The following is a 22966-nucleotide window of genomic DNA, read 5'->3' on the forward strand; positions in this document are numbered from 1 at the left end:
TAAAGCATGAAATGAAGTACACTGGAACAGCGCTGCTACATCAAACACTTTTTTTTAATAATACCCCTCTGGTCTCATCTTATGTGAATCCCTAGCAGGAACTGATATGCATCTATTGTCGTCTTGGTTCAATCCATTTTTAATCTGTCTCTCACTCACTGTAGAGAACGAGGCGCTTGGGTGAAATAACATTTTCTATAGATTTATTGTCGTCCTGGTAGAAACGGTACATTGGCTGCGATTTCCGGCAAACACATGCCAAACAGTGCCTTAAACTGGATGTGCCAAGTGGAGAAAAACTGGAGTGCTATGACTCAAAGAGGAAACTAGGACAGTGTGTTTGTGTGTTTTCAATTTCCTCCATTCACCACCATATCTCTCTAATATAAATGGTCTCTACATAATGTATGGTTTTTATAACGCTCCTTTGATTGTTATTTCATGTCACTTAGAACAAGTCCTAACTGTTGATAGAAACTCATTATTATTTGCCCAGAGGCTGGTTTATGATGAAGGTTGCTCCTCACAGAGACAGCAGGATGATCAGTTACTGAGAACTGAAGGTAGAAAAATCTTAACGTGTCTTTGATTTATAATATCTCTAATTGATGCGTTTTCTCTTTTACTTGTGTTCTACGTCTAATAATGGGTTGAGTTGTGTCGTATTTTATATAGCATCATTCCCTAATGCGTCTGGGTCATTCTTAAAGCTACAATTCATATATTTGATGGAGCCTGCAGTCACATTGAAAGGCTTTTACAGTGATGGAGAACCTCCTTTATTCCAGCATACATCAATTGTTGATTGCAGCCGGGCAGCAGAAATTAGCAATCATTTGTTAGCAAGTGGCTACAGTGGGATCTTATCAAACTGTAAGACCCAGACACTTACAATAAATTGTAAAAGAAATGTTCATGGACAAATTAAATACAACAACGCAGCGTGTGATTCTTTCATGAGCGTCAATGAAAGACTCCCGAGTCACCACAGATTTATAAGCTGTTATACAATGTCATTATGATCTCAGGGTGCAGGACAATCCAATTAAATCAGCAGTTTAATTGGTCAAGATACTTACAGAGGAACACAGGCAGATGTGCTGCGTCTTAGACTTTACTTCAGTGGCCACGAAACAAGACCTCATCAAACATTAAGAGAAACATGGCCAGTGATTTAGATCTTTGCACTTCTCTTTAAACCTCTCAAGAATTAGAATCAGAATCAGATTTATTGGCCGGGTATACTTACACACACACACACAAGGCATTTAACTTTGGTGAATTGTGCTCTCTTATGTACAGGTACAACATTAAATATCAACAAGTGCATAGTGCAAAAGATGCTGAAGTAACCTGATAAGTAAAATGCAGTTATGTGACAGATGGGTCAATTAAGATGTCAATTACAGTATTTACATAAATAAATGTTTCTATATTGATCATTAAAATGTATTAATATATATATATATATACATATATGTATATTCACAGTGACGGTTGGTTTAGAAAAAAAAATGCATTAACACATTGCAGTAGATAAATGATGTCTTATAAATGTTTCACATGAATGTTGTCATATAGTCCTTATAATTCTCTAAAAAGATATTTAGACCAGTATTTATAGCTCAGGTGCAGTTTTTCACACATACACACTCGTGAACATGAGGGGTCGATGATGAGGAGTGTTATGGTGTTTGTTGACTGTAGGCTCCACTTTTTCTGTATTGTTTGTTGAGTGAGATTGTTTTTCCAGATTCAGAACCTCAGATCAGTGATGATGTGGCCTTCAAGTCTGTCTGTGGACCCTGACTGGTTTTTAGCTAGTTGTTCTATTTATTGTGTCAAAGTCTGACAACCTGTCCTCACAGAGAAGCAGATAAAAGCATTCTGAGCAGTATACATAGTCAAGATGTTTTTTCTCATTCAGGCCTGGATGTTAAGGACCTGTCTGCACCCATTTGGATGAAATTGATTTTGAAATTCTTTTGCATTTTGCCAATTAAAGGATCAGCTGACAAGAAAAGGTGCCCGATAAGAATTTCCTTTCTTTTCCTTTTCTTTTCCCAAACTCTTTCTGCTTTCTCCTTCCCAACTTGGTCAACAACAACGACAACGATCTATTCTATACACTCTGTGCATCGCCTCTGTGCGCTGCCTGTCAGCCCCTGTGACCGATCGGACTTGAAACTGTTTGTTTGCACTTACTGACGTTGTCTCCTCCTTTTTAGATCCTTGCCTGTGTTGTACTTACTCTCAGATACATGTCACTTTGGACAAAAGTGTCTGCTTAATGAAATTGTAGAAATGTAGGATGAAGGGCTGCAACAGATTTTTTTCCACATTCTTCATCCCTCCATCATCTCCTAAGCTGTGTGTCTTCCAGCACTTCCTGGTGGATTTCAAGTACTTTTTTTCGATCATGTTTTGGGTCTTATCCTGTGGGCTTCTACCAGTTACACAGCTTTAAAACTAGTAAGGAAGGAAGGCACCAAGGAAGCATCTTCATAGGATACATAAACCACCACAACTAGCTTCTTTCAGTTCTTTCAATGAGCAGCCTCAACTTCTCACCAGATGTATGAACTGCTTGACTTCAGTGTTTTCAGTGGCCAATCCATGGAGGAAAATCATTTTTAGTGCTTTTCATCATCAACCTTTAAAGGTTGATGATGAAAAGTACTACAAATTTAAATTTAAATGTATTATTTAAGTTCTCGGAGAGATCATTGAGGGCGACTCTCATTAACAATAATGCAGAGAAAACATACATAAATGATAAACAACAAGGTTTTATCTTTGGTTTTATTCTTCTAATCACTACACAAAGCATGTGAGCATCATCAACTCACATCTAAAAATAAATGAGGCCCACATAAACGCTACTCCGTCCAGAAAACCTTAAATTGATGAAGGGGTTTTGCATGTGCTTGTGCAGCAATATCAGAGCTGTGTAGACTTACCTGAAATCGGAAATAGGTACCGCTGCCTTGAGTCAGACTTGCAGGGAACTTCCTGGCAAGTTGGTGGCCAGACCTTGACCCACGGAGGCTCAGCCAGAACACAAGAGTTATACGGGAAGACAGTTCAGAGATTGGGTCAGGTGCATTGTCAGCCAGGTGTCAGACAGGGCACTCCGGTGTGCTGACCCACGGTTCCGTAAACCTTCCACTCTCTCATAAGAGATAATCTTCCTTTTGTGATCAGTTTCAACTGCAGTGCACCATATTTTTCTGTTGTTTGTCAGCTACTCAAACTTCCTTTCAGATTTGAAAAAACTCAACAAAAGGCAGTTCCATGAGCAGAAGAAAACCTTGGCTTTTTGTTCACTTGGTTACACTTGTGTTGCGAAAAAAAAGAATAAAAGCATGATTGCGATGGTGAAAAGTGTCACGCAAACGGCTTTTTCCTGTGAACGGCGACATCCTAAGAGCACTAGAAGATCTTTTTTAGACTCTGCAGCTGAATCCCTTTGAGAGAAGACGAGGACAATTGATCTGCTGATGGATCCTGTGGATATCAGAACTCCTACAACTCCGCTTTGTGAGGCTGTCTGACAGAAATAATCAAGCCTGGAGCTGTCATGTAGTGGACGAGGTCCTAGCATGGAAGAGCCAGAAGACTAAAGAACAAAACACTTCACTGACAGAGTCAAATGATGAAACTAACCTGCAAAAAAGAATGTCAAACCTGGGGCACCAAACAGGGCCTCTGATTCAGAGGTGAATCGTTCATGACCTGATTGCTTTCCTGTCAGAGGCTGATGCTCTAGCAAAAAAAGTAAAAAACCCCAGAAAGAGAGAACTGTGGCTGCATATCTTGTCTGCTTTGTAATTCAAGCGGTGGGAAGCATTGCAGTGAGACTGAAAGTTAAATTAAAAGCATATCTTTTCACCCAAAGCTAAACATAAGAATATCCTCATTGGTTCTGAAGCTGAGCCAAAAGCTGCAAAAACAGATAGACTTCTTACTGCAGACAGATTAAAAAACAAAGAGCACCTACAAGGGAATTGTGTGAGAGACACCAAAAAGAACAACTTGCCTCCTCATCCGCAGCCCACGTCTGATTCCCTGCCATCTTCAAGTCTTCATTTATACAACTAAAGAAACAGGTTTGGGCATCCTTTCTGGGATACCACAGCAAGTGTCTGTGCTCAATTATTTTCTGTTTTAATACATGCTGTCAGTGAGTTGGTGCTTCCATAACTCACTAAAACTCTGATATACAACCGGAACAAAAAAATAAATCAAGACTCTTTGCTCCTCTTTATCTTATCTATTCCCTTTGAAGAAAATATCTAAAGTCAATGATTCTAGAGAGCGCGTTTCCTCCGAGCACATCTTAGTGTGTGATTATAATTGTATTGGTCTGCATAGAAGGGAAAAAAGGAAGTGTGTTTGCGTGTGAGGTTTTGATTGGTCGTTCTGCCTTCTTCGGTTTGTAAACTCTTTGGCTAAACTTAATATAGCACGGAGGCAGCAATTTATCATTTTGCAAGTAGTCACATTTTTTTTTACTACTACTACTTTATCTTATTCCATGTTGTTGGTTTATATTCAGGGCTTTCACCTTCAAACAAATAAAGTATGCACATACATTAAGTATGCACAGTATAGCCTTGGCTTCCTTTTAAAAGCATACTTCTCATCATATTTTATGAAGTCCTATCATTAGATTATTAAAATGCATGAGATTGTTCTATGGTTTTTACTTTTTTTTTTGCAGAACCATGGCTTGAATCCAGTCTCTTGCAAACAACTCAGGGCCTGATTAACTAAGAATGGATCACAGCCACTTATAGAAGACGATATACAGTTTTAATCCTGCGATGGGGAAAGTCAGTTTTACCCTCTGTTGTTGAACATACTACACACACACACACATTCACAAACAGGATCCTATGGACATGCACTAACGGAGAGATGTCAGCGCCAAGCACATTACTAATGCTGTGCATCAGATCTCAGATGCAAAATAAGGACTGCACCAACATACAGCACCCTGTCTCTTCCTGAGACACAAAAGACAACAACATCCTCCAACAGCATGAATATAACTGAAGAGGTTATGGTAAAAGTGCAGCTGCAGGGAATAGAGAATACAGGAACTAGAATTTGAGAAAGTTGAGATACTGCTTCTGGAAGAGCAATTACAGTGAGTTTAGGATAGAGTGAGAAGTAGTGCACTCACTGACACCGAAGCTGCAGTCTGACAGTCACAGATAAAAACCCTTACTTTGTCAAAATCAGAGCAAAGGATTCAACTCCAGTCGGCCTTATTTGCTTCTGCCTTTGCTTTACCATTATTCAACATGGAAGCCAATTAAGACCCCGAATCAAAAGCTGACAGTTTGTTCTCTCTCGTTCTGTCTTCTTTTGCGTTCTTCTTACACGATACACATCTTAATATGGAAGAAGTACCGAGTCACACACTGTAGACGAGCCAACCATAGAAAGTGACTTATTTTAGCTCCAGGAGAAGACGTCCTCAGGGGGGAAGTCAGATAAGCCTGGAGACAGAGAGACAGAGAGAGGATAGGTTTTTTTTCTTAGCATGCAGCTATACTGTACCTCCATCCTCTCCTCCATCCATTCGTCCATCCATCCCTAACCCCCTCCCCACCTCCCTGGTGCTCTATAGATAATGAGGTTTTAATGTAGTAAATTTGAAATGGCACAGGGAGGCAGGATTTTTAACCATTACTTATCTCAGGCTGCCAGACCCTCCCAGGTGGGCTGCCCCCTAACCTTCTCACTGGGGCAGGCACAGAGCCCCACCCCCCAACACACCTCTAAATCAAACCCCCACTGTGACATAACACCCCCCCCCCCCCCCCCCCCCAATTTCTGTGACAACTTCCAAATATAACCCACTCACTCTTAATCCTAATTATTTCCTGATTATTACGATCAGAATCTCGGCAATCCACTTCAAATGCATCATGTCAATGATATTTATCGCAGTTAAATTTGTTGTTGAAATGTTCAGATACCATTTTTTTCCTCTCTGATACCAATTTGGATTCCTGAATTTTCCACTGATCCCCATTGATCAGCTACAGGAATGAAACTAAATTAAGAGTTTCACACTGTATGGATGTGACAACATTGGTATAAGTGTTTTCTTTTGCCTGTTTCAGAGAAAGTGTGGCAAACAAATGTCCTTTTATTTGGTGGTTTGACGGCCAATCATACCAGAGATAGAGAAAAAGAGTATCTCTGTATGGAGAAGACTCCCTCACTTTCGTCTCGTCTGCCCGAGAGACTTCGCAGAGCACTAATTGTTTTATGTAAAACCGCTTCATACATTGATTTTACCAGAGGTAAAGCACATTAAAAAACACTTTAAAAAACGTATTAGCGTTGATAGTGTCTTTGATTCAGATCCTTTTTAAAAACAGCTGGACACCGGTTTTCTTTTTCCTATCTCCAGTGATCTGCACCTCTGGGTGATGCTGTCTGATATCCATTAGCATGTTTGACGTGTTTCCAATGACATACCACTCTGCCAACCTGAAGTTTCCCCACACAACTGGTTTCTTCTTTGTGTGTTTTGTTGTGTCTACTTCTTCGTCTTTGTTTGTTGTTTTAAAAGTGGTTAGCAAACGGTTACAAGCATTACCACCATCTGGATTGGGGTTCGGATGTGTTATTTCATTTCTTTCTCCACTCAGGCGTATTCTCATATGATATGACTGCATGCATTGAACCATGACGGTTTGGGACGAACACGATTACCATTACAGGCCTAGTCTCTATAGCTCATTTCTTTATGGTAAAAGCTGTACAGGGGCTCTTACCTTTTTTACAACACGTCTGTTTTGATTATATTACGGCTAAAAGTTATGCATAAATCTGCATAATTATGGGCATGACGGGGTGGACTGACAGGTTGGCAAATTGTAGCTGTTTGTCAGGATGCTTAAGGCCCGCCTCAGCTCCACTTCTTTGTCTGTTTCTTGATTGACTGAAACCAAGTTGGGGGCATTTTTTCAATAAGGCGTAAGCCATCGTTTGGCCTCATAAAATCCTCTTCACAAACCAATGACATCAATCAGACTGTGTACATGGTTAGTGTATGCATGATACTGTCATGGTGGAAGTCCAGCACTAGGAGCACAGAGGAGGAACTGACTTCTCGTGAAATCAGTCTTTATTCTGGACTAATAAATGACAGTATGGCTTCAGGGACAGGTTTACTTGCCGATGCATTTTTGGGCCATACATTGAGGCTTTTCCAGTACTGGTATTTGATTATCAACAATATCACAGATAAATGACATTAGACATAAATATATCAATATGGTAAAAATAAAAATAGCCTCAAGCAACAATAAAGGGGATTTGAATCCATCAAGGAGAAATTGGCATTTCTCATGAAGAATTATTTTGTAATAAAAACGCAATCTTATTTAACCCATTTGTATTCATGTCCATGTCCTCCTCCTGACCCTCTCTTTCCTCCCCCCAACCTTCCTCTTCCTCCTCCCCCTCACCATCATCATCTCCCCTCCACCTCCTTCATCTTCACTGCATGATTCCTCCCCCCCACCTTTCATGCCATCTCCACACCATATCTGTCCTTCCCTCCGGACCTTTTTTCGATTTTTCTTGCAGTGAAACCTTTTTATCTGGAGGAAATGTGCAAGAGGAGGCATAGAAGGAGGGCGCGGAAAAAAAGATGGGGGGTAAAAGGTTGTAGCCTTAGGTTTATGAGTTAGACCTGATTGTAATGATTGCTAATTCACCTCAGAAGAGGAAAAAAAAAGGGCTCCTAGTAGACCTGGCTCAGTGTGAAATCAGCTTATAAACTGCAGTACCACTTTATTTTTTTAAGGGAGATTGACTACTTTTTTGTTGTTGAGAAAAGTAGGTGAAAGAGCAAAATGTCAAAGAGTGAAGAGATCTTTTTACAAAATACAAAGATGGAAGAGAAATGACTGATGACTTGAGGGTACGAGAGGGGACGGGGGAGCTGGACAGATGGAGATTGAAGGTGTGTGTGTGTGTAGGGGGGAGGGGGTTACTATGGGGAGAGGGGGCTTTAGAGATGAGAGGAAAGTGATAAAGATAATTGTAGAATGAACACATAAAGATTGATGTTACATCTAGAAAGTAACCAGCGCAACAATGGCCAAATAAAAGTTTTAAGAAAAACACTTTTTTATTTTTTCAACTGCAGCGATATCTTGCATTGCACATTTTTTTTTTTTTTTTTGTGCATTCTGTCGAGGTTTTGAATTTTTTCCCTTTTTCGCCTTCTTTCTACCATCACTCTGTAAAAATGTGTTTATGTGGAGTTGTGTTTGTGCTTCATAAACCATTGAAACATGACCTTCACAAAATCAATTGCAAAGTTTCTCACCCAAATAACTACCTCTTGGAATCGTATTTTCACAAACTTCAAAACTCTCTTTGCTTTTCTTTCCTTTCAAAAGAATAATGGTAGTGGATTATATTCAGTGAAATTGTCAACATTTCTTCAAAGACGGCCTTTTGTTGAGTTTGAGTGAAACAAAATGAATCAATTATAAAGAGAGTTTGCTAACATGAACCTTTTTTTTTTTTACATGAAATAACTTTCAATTCAGCTTGTTTGATTTTTAGTTTCAAAATTAATACATGAATGTGGATCACTTTTTCTGGTGTGAGTCATGACTCTGTCGGCCCTGAACATGTTTAAAACAACTCCTAAAGTAGTTTTACCAGAAAGAAGTAAAACATGACAAGTTGTGTGTGAGTAACAGATGTAACTAACAGGTTTCTCACCACACCAGTCACCAACACCATCAGTGTTAGTGGGTTCATTCAGAGGTGCAGCAGAGTTTCAACTTCAAATAAATCACATGAAAACGATGCCTGCAGTGTCTTGCAATGTCTTTTTCATGTCCTGGTTTTTAATTTTTTCAAAACCAACCTCAGTGCAATAAAAATACACTTCAAATCTTTTAATTATTAGTTTTAAAACACTGAAAGGTATCACTAATCCAATCCCATCCCTTTTAAACCGTTTTCATCCCGACTCTCAGTAGAAAGATGTTCCAATAAAATGAGTTCACAGAGAGGTCTGTGCGGATTATTCTGAGGAACTGGGGCAATATTTCAGAAAAATAACTTGCTTTGAAAATGTTTTTTGTACAATGCTTCGCACAAGAAATGGTGTTCCTTTCCCTTTGTGCCGTCCACCGTGGGGAAGGCAGATACCTCGGATTAAACAACATCGAGACGAGGCGATGCAACACCTCCGTAACTCTTTGAGTTATTTAAGTGAAGTGACCCTTTTAGGAAGACAGATGGCCAGAAAGTAATGAAGTGCTTAGAGAAGGGGGGGGGGAGAAGTGTGTGATAGAAATGTTAATAAAAAATGGAGGAAAGTGTGATGGAAAGGGGCACAGCATGACAAAGCCTCCAGGTGAATTCAGACTGTTTCTGTCCTGTCAGCGTGTCCCGTGGTGAAAACTGTGAACGTCTCAGTTTGGACTGGATCTTTTGGAACAATCAATCTTGTCCTAGCTGAAGGCCAGAAGTGAGCGCTGAATGTAGTCCCTGTCTCTCTCAGACTGTGACTGAAGACATATTGTAGTCTGTCTGGATTCTCTGTGAAACATATTCATCCGTCTCTTTCTTTCTATCTTTCCTCCTCCTCTTTTTTTCAGGCCCAGTCCTCGCTCCTGAACAGCTCAGTGGTCCAGAGCGAAGCACCCAATGTTGTTCTGGAGGGACTGAAGCCGGGCACCGGCTATGTGGTCCAGGTGAGGGCCCGGACGGTCGCCGGCTTTGGAGTCTACAGCAAGGATATGCTCTTTCAAACACTCACTGACGGTAAGTGTGTGGGTGGGCTGGAGTGTGTGGAGGTGTGTGTGTGGAGGTGGGGGATGTTTTGATGGAGAGGAAAGAGAGTGCAGGACTGTGAGGGGGGAATTTGAGAGGCTGAGCAGGACTTAAAAATCTGGCTGTGAAGTAATTAAATTCTGCTCTACTTAGTGTCTGAGTGTGTGTGTGTGTGTGTGTCTGTGAGAATATGTGTGTGCTTGCAGTTATGTAAAATGAGACTTTTATATCACATTTTATGTGTTTAAGAGAGACAGAGAGCGAGAGAGACTATCTGATGTGTGTTTTTATGGTGGGTGAATGTGAGAGACTCTGAAAAACCCTCAAAAATATTAAATAATATCTCTCTTTCATATGTGTGTGTCTGATCTCGTCTGTGTGTGTGTCTGTGTGTTTCTGCAGATGAGTACAAGTCAGAGCTGGGACAGCAGCTCTCCCTGATCGCAGGCTCTTTAGTAGGTGGAGTGTGTATCGTGTCATTGGTAGCCATCGCCATCATCTGTTCCAGGTAATGCATAATGACCGTCTTACACACACACACACAATCTTCTTAAACACACTTCACGTTTGTCTCTTTTGAGACATTTAAACCTCAGTGAGTGACAGACAGGAGAGACAGCGAGGACTCTGCTGCTCGAGCTGGCTTTAGTGTATAAATATTGAAATCATGAAAACAAACATTTGTCCACCTCTTATGAGAAATGCGAACGCCATAACATATGCTTTAAACAACTAAAAGACATGCTGATATGTTTACACAGCTCCATAGGCTAGCTCAGCACTCAGCGCTGGTTATGTTAACATGGAGCTCTCCCTCACAGCAGCAGGTTGGCATAGATAGGCTGTCTTACCAAGCAATACCTAATTAGGGATTTGTTATTTTATCTTTTTATTTATATCCTTTTCTTTAACTATTAAAGGCCCATCTTGCCTTGACGCATGTCCCTAACAAAGAAAGGGTCATTTCATTGACTGCAGTAAATAAAAACACAGGCTAGGAATTGAGGTATTTAACATGCCTTTAAGATAAAACTCTTAAAAGTTAACAGTTGATTTAACATTTTAAATCATTTCTATCACATGTAATCATAATACATCAGAAGAAAACACTCTGTTTAATCTTCTTAATCATTTAATTAGTGGCTACAAACTCTGTGTGTTCTTGAATCATAAATCACATTACTGGTGTTTCCATTCATAATCATATATGTAAGCCTTAAAGCTACCTTCTTCTTAAAGGGGATATATTATGAACGATCCACTTCTTCAGTGTTTTTGAACATATATTTGGGTAACCTGAGTTTCTACCAACCCACAAAATGTGAAATAAACCCATCCAGTTCTTTGTTTGTGGTCTGCATAAGTCTTAAAACACAGAGAAAAATGCTCTGTTTCAGATTTGCTCTCCTTGTGATGTCACAGTGGGATTCTGGTAGATTCTGAGAGAGCTGGTTTATACAGGGTCACAAACCTCCTCTGGTGCTTGATTCATGTTATATTTTGACCAAATCACAGCACAGATGTTTCCTTTAGACCACAGGGGGACTGTTTGAAAAGGTGGAGAAGGGGGATAACATGTCCTCTTTAAAGTGGGATGTAGTCTTGAATGGGCGGTAAAGCGATCTCAACCCATCTTGACATGGTGAATAACGAATCTACTTTTTTTTAAATGTGGGAAAATCAGATATAAATCAATAATAAAACATAGGGGAGGGAATCATTATTGTTAAAGGTGTGAACACAAAAAAATAAACACACAAAGTCATTAAAATACCCAGCATTAACAACTAGATTAACTTTTTATGTGCAACCATACATAAATACTTTTGCAGTCTGATATTTTGACATGGTAATAAACATTAAAATAAATTATAATTACTAGGAAATGGAAATGCACTTTTTGAATACCAATGATTGGTAAATGAAATTAGCAGCTGCTCCTGCTGAATACAGAGTAAATGTTTGCTCTGGCAGATAAACGTTCAAAGTCACGTTCCATCAAGGCAATCAGTTTCTCTTAATTTAAAAGAAGTCTTGAGTTCAGAAGAGACATGGATTGAGGTCACAGGACACATTCTATTTCTACCTCCAGACAACAGCGACTTGATTTTGGGTTAGATTTCAGAAGTGGCTGACAAAAATAAAGGGTGGCGGTTAAAAGCATCCTCCAAGCGGGCGGCCCAGGTTTGAATCCCACCTGTGGCTCCTTTCCCGCATGTCATTCCCTGCTCACTCTCCCTGATTTCTCACTCTACCCACTGTCCTATCTCTCCATTAAAGGCACAAGAAGCCCGGGACAAAAAAGCATTTAGTGACCTCGTAAAAACTCAATTTGAGTCCTTGTGAATGAAACAGCCCTTGTACAGAGTATTTCATTTGGCTCCACAATGGCTTTAAAGTAGACCAGTACTCTATAGGGACAGTTTCTTGGAACCTATGGCAACCAAAAAGAGCTTTCTCTCTCTCTTTCTCTCTCTCTCTCTCTCTTTTTCCAGTATGCAGTATCAGGTGTTTGTATCCAAGATCAGTTAAAATGTTGAGTGAATTTCTTTGCCTTTTTCCTAGATGAAAGTGGGAACAAAAGCTGATGACACAGAGCCGAAACAAGTCATCCAGGACTAATGAGATCCTGAAAGACTTTTTTTTCCCTTCTATAAAAGCAGAGGGGTTTTTTTTGACACTCAGGAAGAATATTTATTTTTTCCTCAACTAAGCTGAAGAGAAGACAGCCAATTAGCATTTCTAACTTTTGTGTAACTTCCCTTTTCTTCTCTGAAATCTCTCCGTCTGTCTGCAGGAGGAGGCAGCTGAAGGAGAGTGTGTACGGTGACAAGCTGCAGCAGTACAACACGGGAGGAGGTGCGACCGGCGCTGTATCTTTAAATAAGCTCCATCCTAAAATACTCTCACATAAACCCAAAACCCGTGTTTACATTTGCATTTTTCAAATTTCTCCTCAGAGGTGACTCTCAGGCCAGACATGTTCAGCGGGCCGACCCCAACCGTGACCTTTCCCACCCTGTCTGAAGGTCACAGTTCACCAGGGGTCAAGATCTACATCGACCCCTTCACCTACGAGGACCCCAATGAGGCCGTGAGGGAGTTTGCCAAGGAAATCGACCCCTCCTGTGTCAAAATAGAGGAAGTCATTGGATCAGGTAGAGATTTATATAGACTTCCCTTCACACCGCAGACTCTTAAGAAGTGAAGCTAAGACATTTAGAGCTCCTCCTACTGACTGGCTGACGTATAGGTCATAAACCCCGCCTCCTGCATGCAAACAGATAAAACATGGGGCAAACTTTAAAATTAAAACACAGGACAAATGTTTCTGTCATAAAAGTTACATCTTATGCTGAGTGTTAACTTTTGTGTGAAGTTTATTTTAATTTATTTGATTTGAAAAAAGAGCAGATGTAACATGATTGACAGCTCTGTCGACCAATGTGGCTCCTGATCCGCTCTTTACCGGATTAGCGGTACAGATCGTGTAGAACAGGAGGAAGAAAAAATATTGGACAATGACAGAAGAGTCCTTAGACTTTCTATAACCGACACAAGAATCTGTTTTTCTCTCAGACTGTGTAACAATGTAGGGGATCTTTCTATTTTTTATTGGTTAGTGAAGTGCCTGCTGTGGTTAGCTAGGCTTGAAAGGATCAGGGCATCAATTCTGCGGTTTTACCAGCTAGAGCCGTTCTGATCAAGTCTTGGCCCCCAAGTGACGTCACCAGCACAATATGTCAGCCCCCATCTCGGGGGTATTTTTGGCTTAACTTTTGTACAACTCAAGGAGATGGAGACGCGCTGTCCATATCTACTTCCAGTCTATGCTTTCAGAACAGCCTGCCCCTGACATTTTTTCTGAGTTGCCCTTTCACGAATGTTCCTCACAGTGGGAAGTTTTCCCTTCTGGAGGTGGGGGGGTGGGGGGGGGGGGGGGTCTCAGGAAGCTGGACATGAAGTGAAAAAGGACACTGTGGAAGTCAGAGTGTAATGTTTAAACAGCGTATCCAGCATGGCAGAGGAAGCAACAGACCTGATGCTTCAATGACACGTCTGAGTTGTTAGCAGTAATATAAATGTTTAATTGAGCATATTCACAGTATATAAGAAAGAGTGGAATAAAACATTTAAAGGGCTGAAAGAGCAGCTTCATCGAACAGGTAGAACAGCAGGATCAGAACATCATCGTCATTACCCCGCTTGCTCGCTCATGGTGAAATTTCCTGAATATTACCTGCTGCATTTGCATGCTGGCTCTGCCCGACTTACATGCGGACGTTTTAATTGGAGGCTGTGCAGAAAAAGTCTGAACAAAGTTGAGCTGAAATCATTTTCAGTTTGCTTCGTAAATGCAGCTCGCCTGAGACATTTTTAGGAGTTTATGTGTGAAATGGGCTTTGAGCCTTAATGTCTCTCTCTCTCTCTCTCTCTCTCTCTCTTTCTCTTTATCGCTCTCTCTCTCACTCTCGTGGTTTCATTTATCGTCAAAAACGCAGCAAAATCAAGATTATGTAGATCAGTGTAAAAAATGGAGTGAAAATTGTATGTATTTGTTACATTTGAAGAATAGCTTTGGTTTGGACTGAGATGAGAAATCAAAAACACACTCCTAGTTCTCGTCTTCAAAGTGCTTGAGAAGTGAACATGAGAGAAGTAAACCTCAGTGTCCTCTTCTAATGAGACCAGCTGTCACTTGAAACTGCAGATACATATACAGTAAACTCATCAAACTCTCCAACTGTGCCGCACTGCTGTGTCAATGAGAAAGATCTGGAAACAAGCAATACCAATTTATTATTTTTTGCTTTATTTCTCTCCTTTGAAGTTGGGGGGGAAAGATGTTTTATTCATCCATGAAAAACTTTCACAGGAATACATTAAAACTGTCCTCGTGCATTCTCTTTGGCGATCCCGGCGCTCACTGTAAAAATGCCGTGTGATGTTTGGCAAGTAGAGAAAGTTGGATGTGGAAAAGAGGCTCAAAGCGTCCTCTGATTTTGGGGATGCTGACTTTTTTGAAGATCAGCTGTTGGATTGAAAAGGAAGGTTAAAAAAAAAAAAAGGCGATGAGAAGCGAGAGATGTATAAAAGCATCACAGTTGCTTAGATCAAAACTCAGAGTACTGAATGGAATCAGTTTAAGCAATTATCTTTAACATGTTGTACCCAAGGGCATCTAAGTCGAGCAAAACAGTTCAGCATACCTACAACGAAACGCTTACACATAAAACATCAAACACAAAACAGATGCTAGCAGCAAACACACAAGGTCAACATTACATTCACAAAAAGTGCATTTTACAACTAATGGCTTCAAAATGTTAAAACCAGCATGAAATCAAGTCTGAGTCATCCAACAAAGTCATCATTTGAAGTCCTGGGCCTGTATGTGTTGGAAGAAGAAATGCATTTGGATTGGTGCAGTGGTTAGCGCCTCACAGTGAGAAGGTTCTTGGTTTGCATGTTCTCGTCGTATACACAGACTAAAGACATGCTCGTTGGGTCAAATAGTGACTCTAAAGTGTGTGACTGTTTGTCTATATATGTCAGCCCTGTGATTAGTGACCAGTCCAGTACCCGGCCTCTCGCCCAATGACGTCTGGGATCGGCTCCAGGCAGAAAAAGAGGAAAGGAGTAGGCTATAGATAACGGATGGATGGATGTTTCTCATTGGGCATAATACGAAAAACGCAACTTCTAAATTGGTTTCATTCCAGCTTGTTGGGTACAAGTTACACCACACTTTGTGGGAACATAACACACAATTAAAAGAAAAGGGAATCAAAAGGGGTTCAGCTGCAGATTGTTACCCTGACGACCCCACCACACAGTATAATCTGGCGATGGTTTTCTAATCAAGTGTCAAAATGTTTGTAAGTTCTGGCCAAGGAATGTTTTTTTCTCCAAATGTTATCCCTCGGAAAACTTTTTTTGTTTGTTTGTTTGTTTGGGACCAAACGTCCGTGGTGTTCTGGGTGATAAAGGTCATGGACTAGATTCAGACCCTCTCCGCCGAGAGTGTGTGCTTCAGCTTTGGTCTGTTGAGCCACTCTGAGAGGCTTTCCATAATCCGTCCGTTTCTCACTTTATTCCTCTCCGGGGGAAGGTTTCTCACCTCAGCCAGAGGTGACGGAGAACGGGTGGAAAACGACAGGGAGGGAGAGAAAAATATGAGCTTGGGTGATTGAGATGTGGCCGGACTTTAAACCCCTTTAACGGCTGAATCTCTCCAGTTCTGCAGCGAGAGAAAGTTTAAAAAAAAAAGAAGGTTTCCATTTTTTTTTTTCCCTCTCCTCTTCTCTCCGACTTTCTCTCCTTGTTTTTCTTTCTGTGAGTCTTTCATGCCTCCCCCCGTCTTCATTACTCTCTGTGATTCAGCCCCTCTGGAGTTTTTAGAGTTTGTTTGCGTATAGAGAGATGGTAAAACAAAGAACCGAAGGGGGAAAAGGAAGAACAACAGATTTAGGAGGGAAGATAAAAGAAGAAAGGACCCCAAGGAGATAGTAAAAATATCTCACCTCGCGCTCTCATTCCTCTGCCTCTGTGATTCCACACCTCGCTTTTTCTCTTACCTTATTACAATCACTTACACTGTAAGAAATGTCAATCTTTAGAACCATTGTCATTTGACTGAAGACAACACGTAATGGATTTTTCTTCGATTAATTCACATTTTATTGATCCCCTTTTTTTGAAGAAGTGGAACGGTAATCTATTTTTCTACACAATCCTTTCTAAGGTTGTCATTGTACCAGAATTTTCAACTGTGCAAAAGTCAAACAATATGCATAACTGTTCCAATACTCATTGGTTTTGGAACACTCGGTATTTAATGTTCTCTCAATTACACAAACACATTTTCAACATTTTGGTACCAATATGTCGCCAATGTATTCGTCCAATTTAGCCAGTGCCAGTGACCTTTGGCCCTTTGCTGGATGTCAGTCCCCACTCTCTATCTCTCCTAATATTTCCTGTCTCTCTTCAGCTGTCCTAACCAGTAAGGCAAAAAAAAATGGCCGAAAAAATTAACTTGAAAACAACACCATGGTATTGAAAAGTGTCAAATCATCAAAACTTTTGTCAGTGTTACTCCTTTCATATTTTCCTTCTTCCTTTCATTCTCTACTTTATAACAAATACTGCTTAGTTTCCACCTTCACTCTTTCTTCTCTTCACCTCTCCATCTTTTTCTTTCCTGTCTTCTTCTCTTTTCTATTTTTTCCCCCTCCATCCATCTCCCTTTCTTTGGGTTTAGCGGTGACAGCAGATAGTTTTTAATGAGCAGTGAGATGTGGAGCAGAGATCACAGTGAGACAGGACGACACAGCCTGTCATCCAATTCCCATCACTCATCCATTATTCACGCACTGATTTTTATCTCAGGAATGAGCACTTTTATTCAGGAGTGATATTCAATTTTCACGTCCCCAGGCAGCGTACGGCTGCATTTATTTTGACAAAAGACGCCTGTAAATCCGTCACATCAAAGAAATGTTCTGTCCATTGAAAACCATTCAGAGACACGGAGGTTAAAACGAGTTCATGTTTTTTACACTGTAACTATCTGTGCCCATTGAGACGTCAACTTAGCAGCACGTTAAAGAAAGACATCAGTATGAGATAACATTAGTATGAATCTTCTGACGTCAACTTTCCCATGTATCATTAACTAAACAAAACGTGCATGACTCAAGTACTGAACTTTTAGTATTAAATTTAGTGTTTGTGCTTTCTTCTTATATTTTATACTGTTTTTCATTCTAATACACCTCAGGAAAATGTTGTTTCAATATATTTACTATGCAGATAAGTGTTGTAGTACTTAGAAATCGGTCTTAGTCTCTTGACCACTTATGAAGGTCTCGGTCTCGGTCTTGGAATCCAAAGGATTTTTACTCGGTCTTGTGTTGGTCTCAGGCCGGGCAGACACCGGATATTAAATCAAGACCATCGACTTTTTTCATGTCATAACTGTGATTAGAAGGAAAACACCCCTTTTCTAAAAAGAAAGAATAACTTCAGTTCATTCATAATTTAATTTTTAACCTCCGGTTAGTTTGGTCTAAGGTATGTCTCAGTGTGGTCTTGACTACAACACTAATTCAGATTCAGATTAACAACAGAGGATATAATCAAATGAATAAATGAGCACAGCCCACCTGACCAAAGTGAGTGAGTTTGCGATTTTCCATCTTAAATATACAGAAAGAAAAAAAATCTAATTAGGTATCAAAAACCAGCACTAGACCATATTTAAATATGGTCTAGTGCTGGTTTTTAGGTAACGTCACTTGATGCTAAATAGCCCCATAGCAAGAAGACGTCCTGACCTCCTTTGTGACCACAGAGACCTGGGGCACAATAAATTGCTGCCACAGAGCACACGTGCAGAGTTTTCAAAAAATGCTTTGGCCGTCCAGACAAATGAAACTGCAGGCCGGGATTGAACCTTTGATCCTGATGTTTTCATCACGGTCTCTTTATCCCTGAGGTCACCTGTCTGCACTTTCTTTAAAACCACAAGAAGACAGTTTAGGTGCTGTGTGCAAAGCCAAGTGCCTTAGCAATAACAACAGCACTGTCATTTTTATCCTGTTTGCCCTCCTTCCGCTGCAGACCTTTTCTCACCCAAGAGACCAGCTATTGAGGAGAATCAAGTTTTTTGTTGTTCTTGCAGTCTGCAGAAATACCTTCAATGTTCCCACGACGTGAATCTGGCCGAGCAGAGACGCATCACTGTGAGTGGAGGGTGCAGAGGGCAGCTCCCACGACGAAGAGAGTTTATGTGTTTAACACTCGCTGCCCCCAAAACATCTGCTGCAAAGGACAATATGTTCTTGGATTTTTTTATTGATGAAGTATTTTTATAAAGTATGGTAGCCTGCTGGTGAGAATTCCAGCCCATATGACCCACTTTGCACCATAAAATGTGATAATAAATGCAGTTATTTATGAGACCCCCTTTATTATGCAATAATTATGTAAGGGCTTTGAAACTAAAGGAGCTCCTACAAAACAACCATTCCCAACAGTGCTCTTGTTTTTCCCCCCTGCCGAGGTAACACAGCTTACTTGTAATTTTGTTTTTAACTGAACATTTTTCAAATCCGGCTTTGTTATTGTTTATCCGTTTTCCGCAGGTGAGTTCGGGGAGGTGTACAAAGGTCGCCTGAAGCCTGTGGGGAAAAAAGAACTCCCCGTGGCTATAAAGACGCTGAAGGTTGGCTACTCGGAGAGGCAGAGGCGGGACTTCCTGTCCGAGGCGTCGATCATGGGCCAGTTCGACCAGCCGAACATCATCCGACTGGAGGGCGTGGTCACAAAGAGCCGGCCGACGATGATCATCACGGAGTTCATGGAGAACGGAGCGCTCGACTTCTTCCTCAGGGTAAACGGAAACCCAAACGTGCTGCACACACAGACACTTACAGATTTAGCTATTTGAAATATTTGAATCATTCTAAAGAGGTTTATTCGTACAGCTCATGAATCAAAGTTACAAAAAGGCTTTTCATGCTTTGCCTGACTGGAAACATTTCAGGAGTGCAACAGGGCAAGTCACACAATTAAAGGCTTATTATGCGACACTCTAAATCAAGTGACACAGTCACAGCGAGTAGTTCAACAAAGTGTAAACAGCCAAACAGAATTATGAGCTTTTTTGGTAAAGCAATACAAATACAGCAACAAGCCTCCTGCTCCTCCTTTTCTCTTCATGTTTCCTTCCCTGAGCTCTTCCCTCCTCATCCTGCCGGTCTGTCTGCTTTCCTGCCCGTCTGTTTGTCGCTCTGCGCGTCTCTCCGTCCGTCTCTTTGATCCTGCCCTCCTTTTTCGAGGCGCTTCTAAAGACAGAGAGAGAAACTCTTTGATGTTTTGGTTCTCACAGCGTGACCCCTTTTGACTCAGACATCATCCGCTGACTCACACACACACACACACACACACACACACACACACACACACACACACACACACACACACACACACACGCACACACAATGATCGATCTCAGTGGTGTTGCTGTCCTAGGGTGACCATCTTGCAGGGACAGGACCTAGAGGATCAATGTGTGTGTGTGTGTGTGTGTGTGTGTGTGTGCATACCTAGAATAAGGTTTTGCCTGCAGAGGATTAGGCTCGAGGAGCATCAAAGGAGCAGTTTGATGCACAAAGTGAATTAAAAGACACACACACACACACACACACATACACACACACACACACACACACACACACACACACAACTTCGACTGAAACCATGTCAGCCTGGATGTCAGTGATGTTTTATATGAGCCGGGGACCGTCAGGCCCAGAGGAGGGAGAGCAGGAAAGCAAAGAGGCGAGTTGTTTTGGGGTTTTAGGTTTTAGACGACAAGCCTCATGATCCTCAAAATATATATTTATATATTGTTCATCTTTTAGGTTTTGATATTCAGCGCGGGATTTTATGTTTGCGTGAGGAAATTAACGTCATGGTAAATTAAATTATGTCATTGTTCTGCAAATTCCTTCTTATAAGCAGATTTGAAAGTGGTGAGGATTCATTGTAGGAACAATAAGAAGCCTTTTTATTAATTAGTCATTTTCTGTACATATAGATAATAATATTCTATTGAGGTTGCAATTTATGTTGTTTTTGGTTGTCAGTGGTGTGACAGGCTTTTCTGTTCTCACTGTGGAGAATACTAAATGCAGTCAAGTCCAAGACATTTTCCCTACAGGGGAAATAAAGTGAATGGTATTGTCCCATGTCTTATCTTGCACTGTACCGTCATGTCTTGTTTCTCACATATCGCATCACATCCAGTTATTCACGCTTAACACAACAACTTTAGTTTCCTAAACATTTCACCTTCAGAACGTGAAAAAACGTTGAACTTTCAACTTTCAACTTTCAACAGCCACTTGTGTACAGCATTGGTCAACCTGGCCGTAAAAGTTTCCATTAAAGTCTCCATTAAGCAGAGCTTTAAGAGATTCTATGTATTTCCAACTGAAACAGCATATAACCAGTTACAAGATAAAAGAGTGTTGGGATGAATTTGTTTGGATCTTTAGCTTCGACAAGTTGTGTTTTTGGGACGTTTTGCCTTCATTAGAGAGGACAGTCAATAGACACAGGAAGTGATGGGAGGAGAGAACAACCCCGGATGGTCTGCCTCTCCCCACCCCCCTTGCTCCCTATCCCTCTTCCTGCATCTTATCCCATCTCTCCCCCTATCCCTTTCCAACCCCGGTGCAGTCTAGGCCTGTGAAGGCTGTTTCGTCATGAGCCGGGGATCCAGTCGAAGATTTCTGCCTTTTAATAAGGCAGTTTTTTCTTACCACTGTAACTTTTGCTGCTTTGCTAAAGTGCTCATGATGGATAGGCCGGATCTTTGTAACATAACAATGAGTAAGGTCTTTTACCTGCTTTTTGTAATATAACAATGAGTAAGGTCTTTTACCTGCTTTTTGTAAAGTGTCTTCAGATCACACTTGTTATGAGTTGGCGCTATACAAATGAATTGAATTGAATTGAGAGAGTAGGGGGGGCGACATGCAGCAAAGGGTCGAGGTCAGATTTGAACCCACAGCAGCTGGGATGAGGACTATAGCCTCTGTACATGAGGTGCTCAACATAACCGCTAGGCTTTACTATATGTTCCCCGGACAAAGCCTTTAAATTGGTCAGAAAATGTGTGAACACCCCCGAGAGCAGGATGAGTCATCAGATATCTGAAACGTTTCACAGGAAGAGAAAATTCAGTGATTTTTTTTTAAATAACTCCGATATGTTTTTTCTTAAATATATTTGGCAGATGGTGTCGGATAAATGAACATTCAACAAAGGAATGCTGGATTAAAACGGGGAATAATGTTTTCTTCATTTCATGGGGACTTTAACTAGAGTATACTGAAATGCAGCGCCGCTCATCTGTCTGTGTCAATGTTCTGCACGGTCTGTCAACGTGACGACCATAACTAAGAAGAACAAGCGTTTATTTAAAAATGTGTGGAAAGGTTGTCAGGTCTTAAGTGAGGGTGTCAGTGTATACTTGAGGAAATGAGTTTGAAGGACGTTTATTTGACCAGGCAAAGTGTTTGAATCTGTTTTATAAATGGCTGCACTGGAAAGTGAAAAAGCCTGTTGTCATGGCCACCACCTGTATCGTACCTCTTCTACCTCAGTGTATGCCTTTGTAGTCTGGACTCAAAGACATATACAAAAGACGAGATAAGGACCAACACTTTTAGACAGCCGCTTTTTTTTATGTATTCATCTTGGAATAAATTAAGGATTCAAAGTAATTTAATTAGTCTAATTACAATATGACTTTCAGTTTTAGCCCCTTCATGCTAGACACGTGGGTATATGAGAGATTCAAACACAGTACTGAATATATTTTCAAACCAGACAAAGTGCAGTAACTTCAGTATAAAAATGTAAACACAAGGGGCACCGGTAGCCTAGTGGTTAGCGTGCATGCCCCATGTGAGGAGGCTACAGTCCTCCAGAAGGGCGGCTCGAGTGCAAATCTGACCTGTGGCTCCTTTCCTGCATGTCATTCCCCGCTCTCTCTCTCTCTCTCTCTGATTTCTGACTCTATCCACTGTCCTATCTCTAAATATAAGCATAAAAAAAATCTGAATCACAGCACAGCCACATTCTGTTCAACCAAACAGTGATCTGAAACAGCTTAATACAGCATCACGGATGTCAGATACTAATACATCTCTCACTTACTCATTTAAATAACAAATGTGAAAAAAAGTCTGACAATGAGAACGGAAAATAATTCTATCACGGTTTGTGGTTTTGCAGCAAAATGACGGACAGTTCCCAGTGATCCAGCTGGTTGGTATGCTGAGGGGCATCGCATCTGGAATGAGGTAAACACCCAGACACATGCACGCTGACAGCTGCTCGAGGAATCCGCTATGATCGGTACGATGAAGAAGAAAACTCTTTGGATGTTTGTCGCACAAAGTTAGCTTTGTGTTATAGTCAGATATCGTTAGGTTAAATCCTCCAACCTCTTCCTCATAGTCAAACACACAAACACAAACTGTGTTTACTCCAGTAAGTGACACTGGAATTTACGTACACATAAACACACACTCTGCGTCTTTGTTGCAGGTATCGGGCT

General features: G+C 40.9%; 1 protein-coding gene across 1 annotated transcript in view; it reads left to right on the forward strand.

Moving 5' to 3' along the window:
* LOC109983824 (ephrin type-B receptor 1) overlaps positions 1-22966 on the forward strand; it is a 100958-nt gene that overhangs the window by 59325 nt on the left and 18667 nt on the right. The window contains exons 10-15 of the mRNA XM_020633716.3: positions 9654-9819; positions 10231-10336; positions 12626-12687; positions 12789-12986; positions 18978-19225; positions 22642-22709. Of these exons, the coding sequence (XP_020489372.2) occupies positions 9654-9819; positions 10231-10336; positions 12626-12687; positions 12789-12986; positions 18978-19225; positions 22642-22709 (848 nt within the window). The remainder of the gene's footprint in view (positions 1-9653; positions 9820-10230; positions 10337-12625; positions 12688-12788; positions 12987-18977; positions 19226-22641; positions 22710-22966) is intronic.

This window comes from Labrus bergylta, chromosome 6 (genome assembly GCF_963930695.1).
Source record: "Labrus bergylta chromosome 6, fLabBer1.1, whole genome shotgun sequence".
Classification (NCBI taxonomy): domain Eukaryota; kingdom Metazoa; phylum Chordata; class Actinopteri; order Labriformes; family Labridae; genus Labrus; species Labrus bergylta.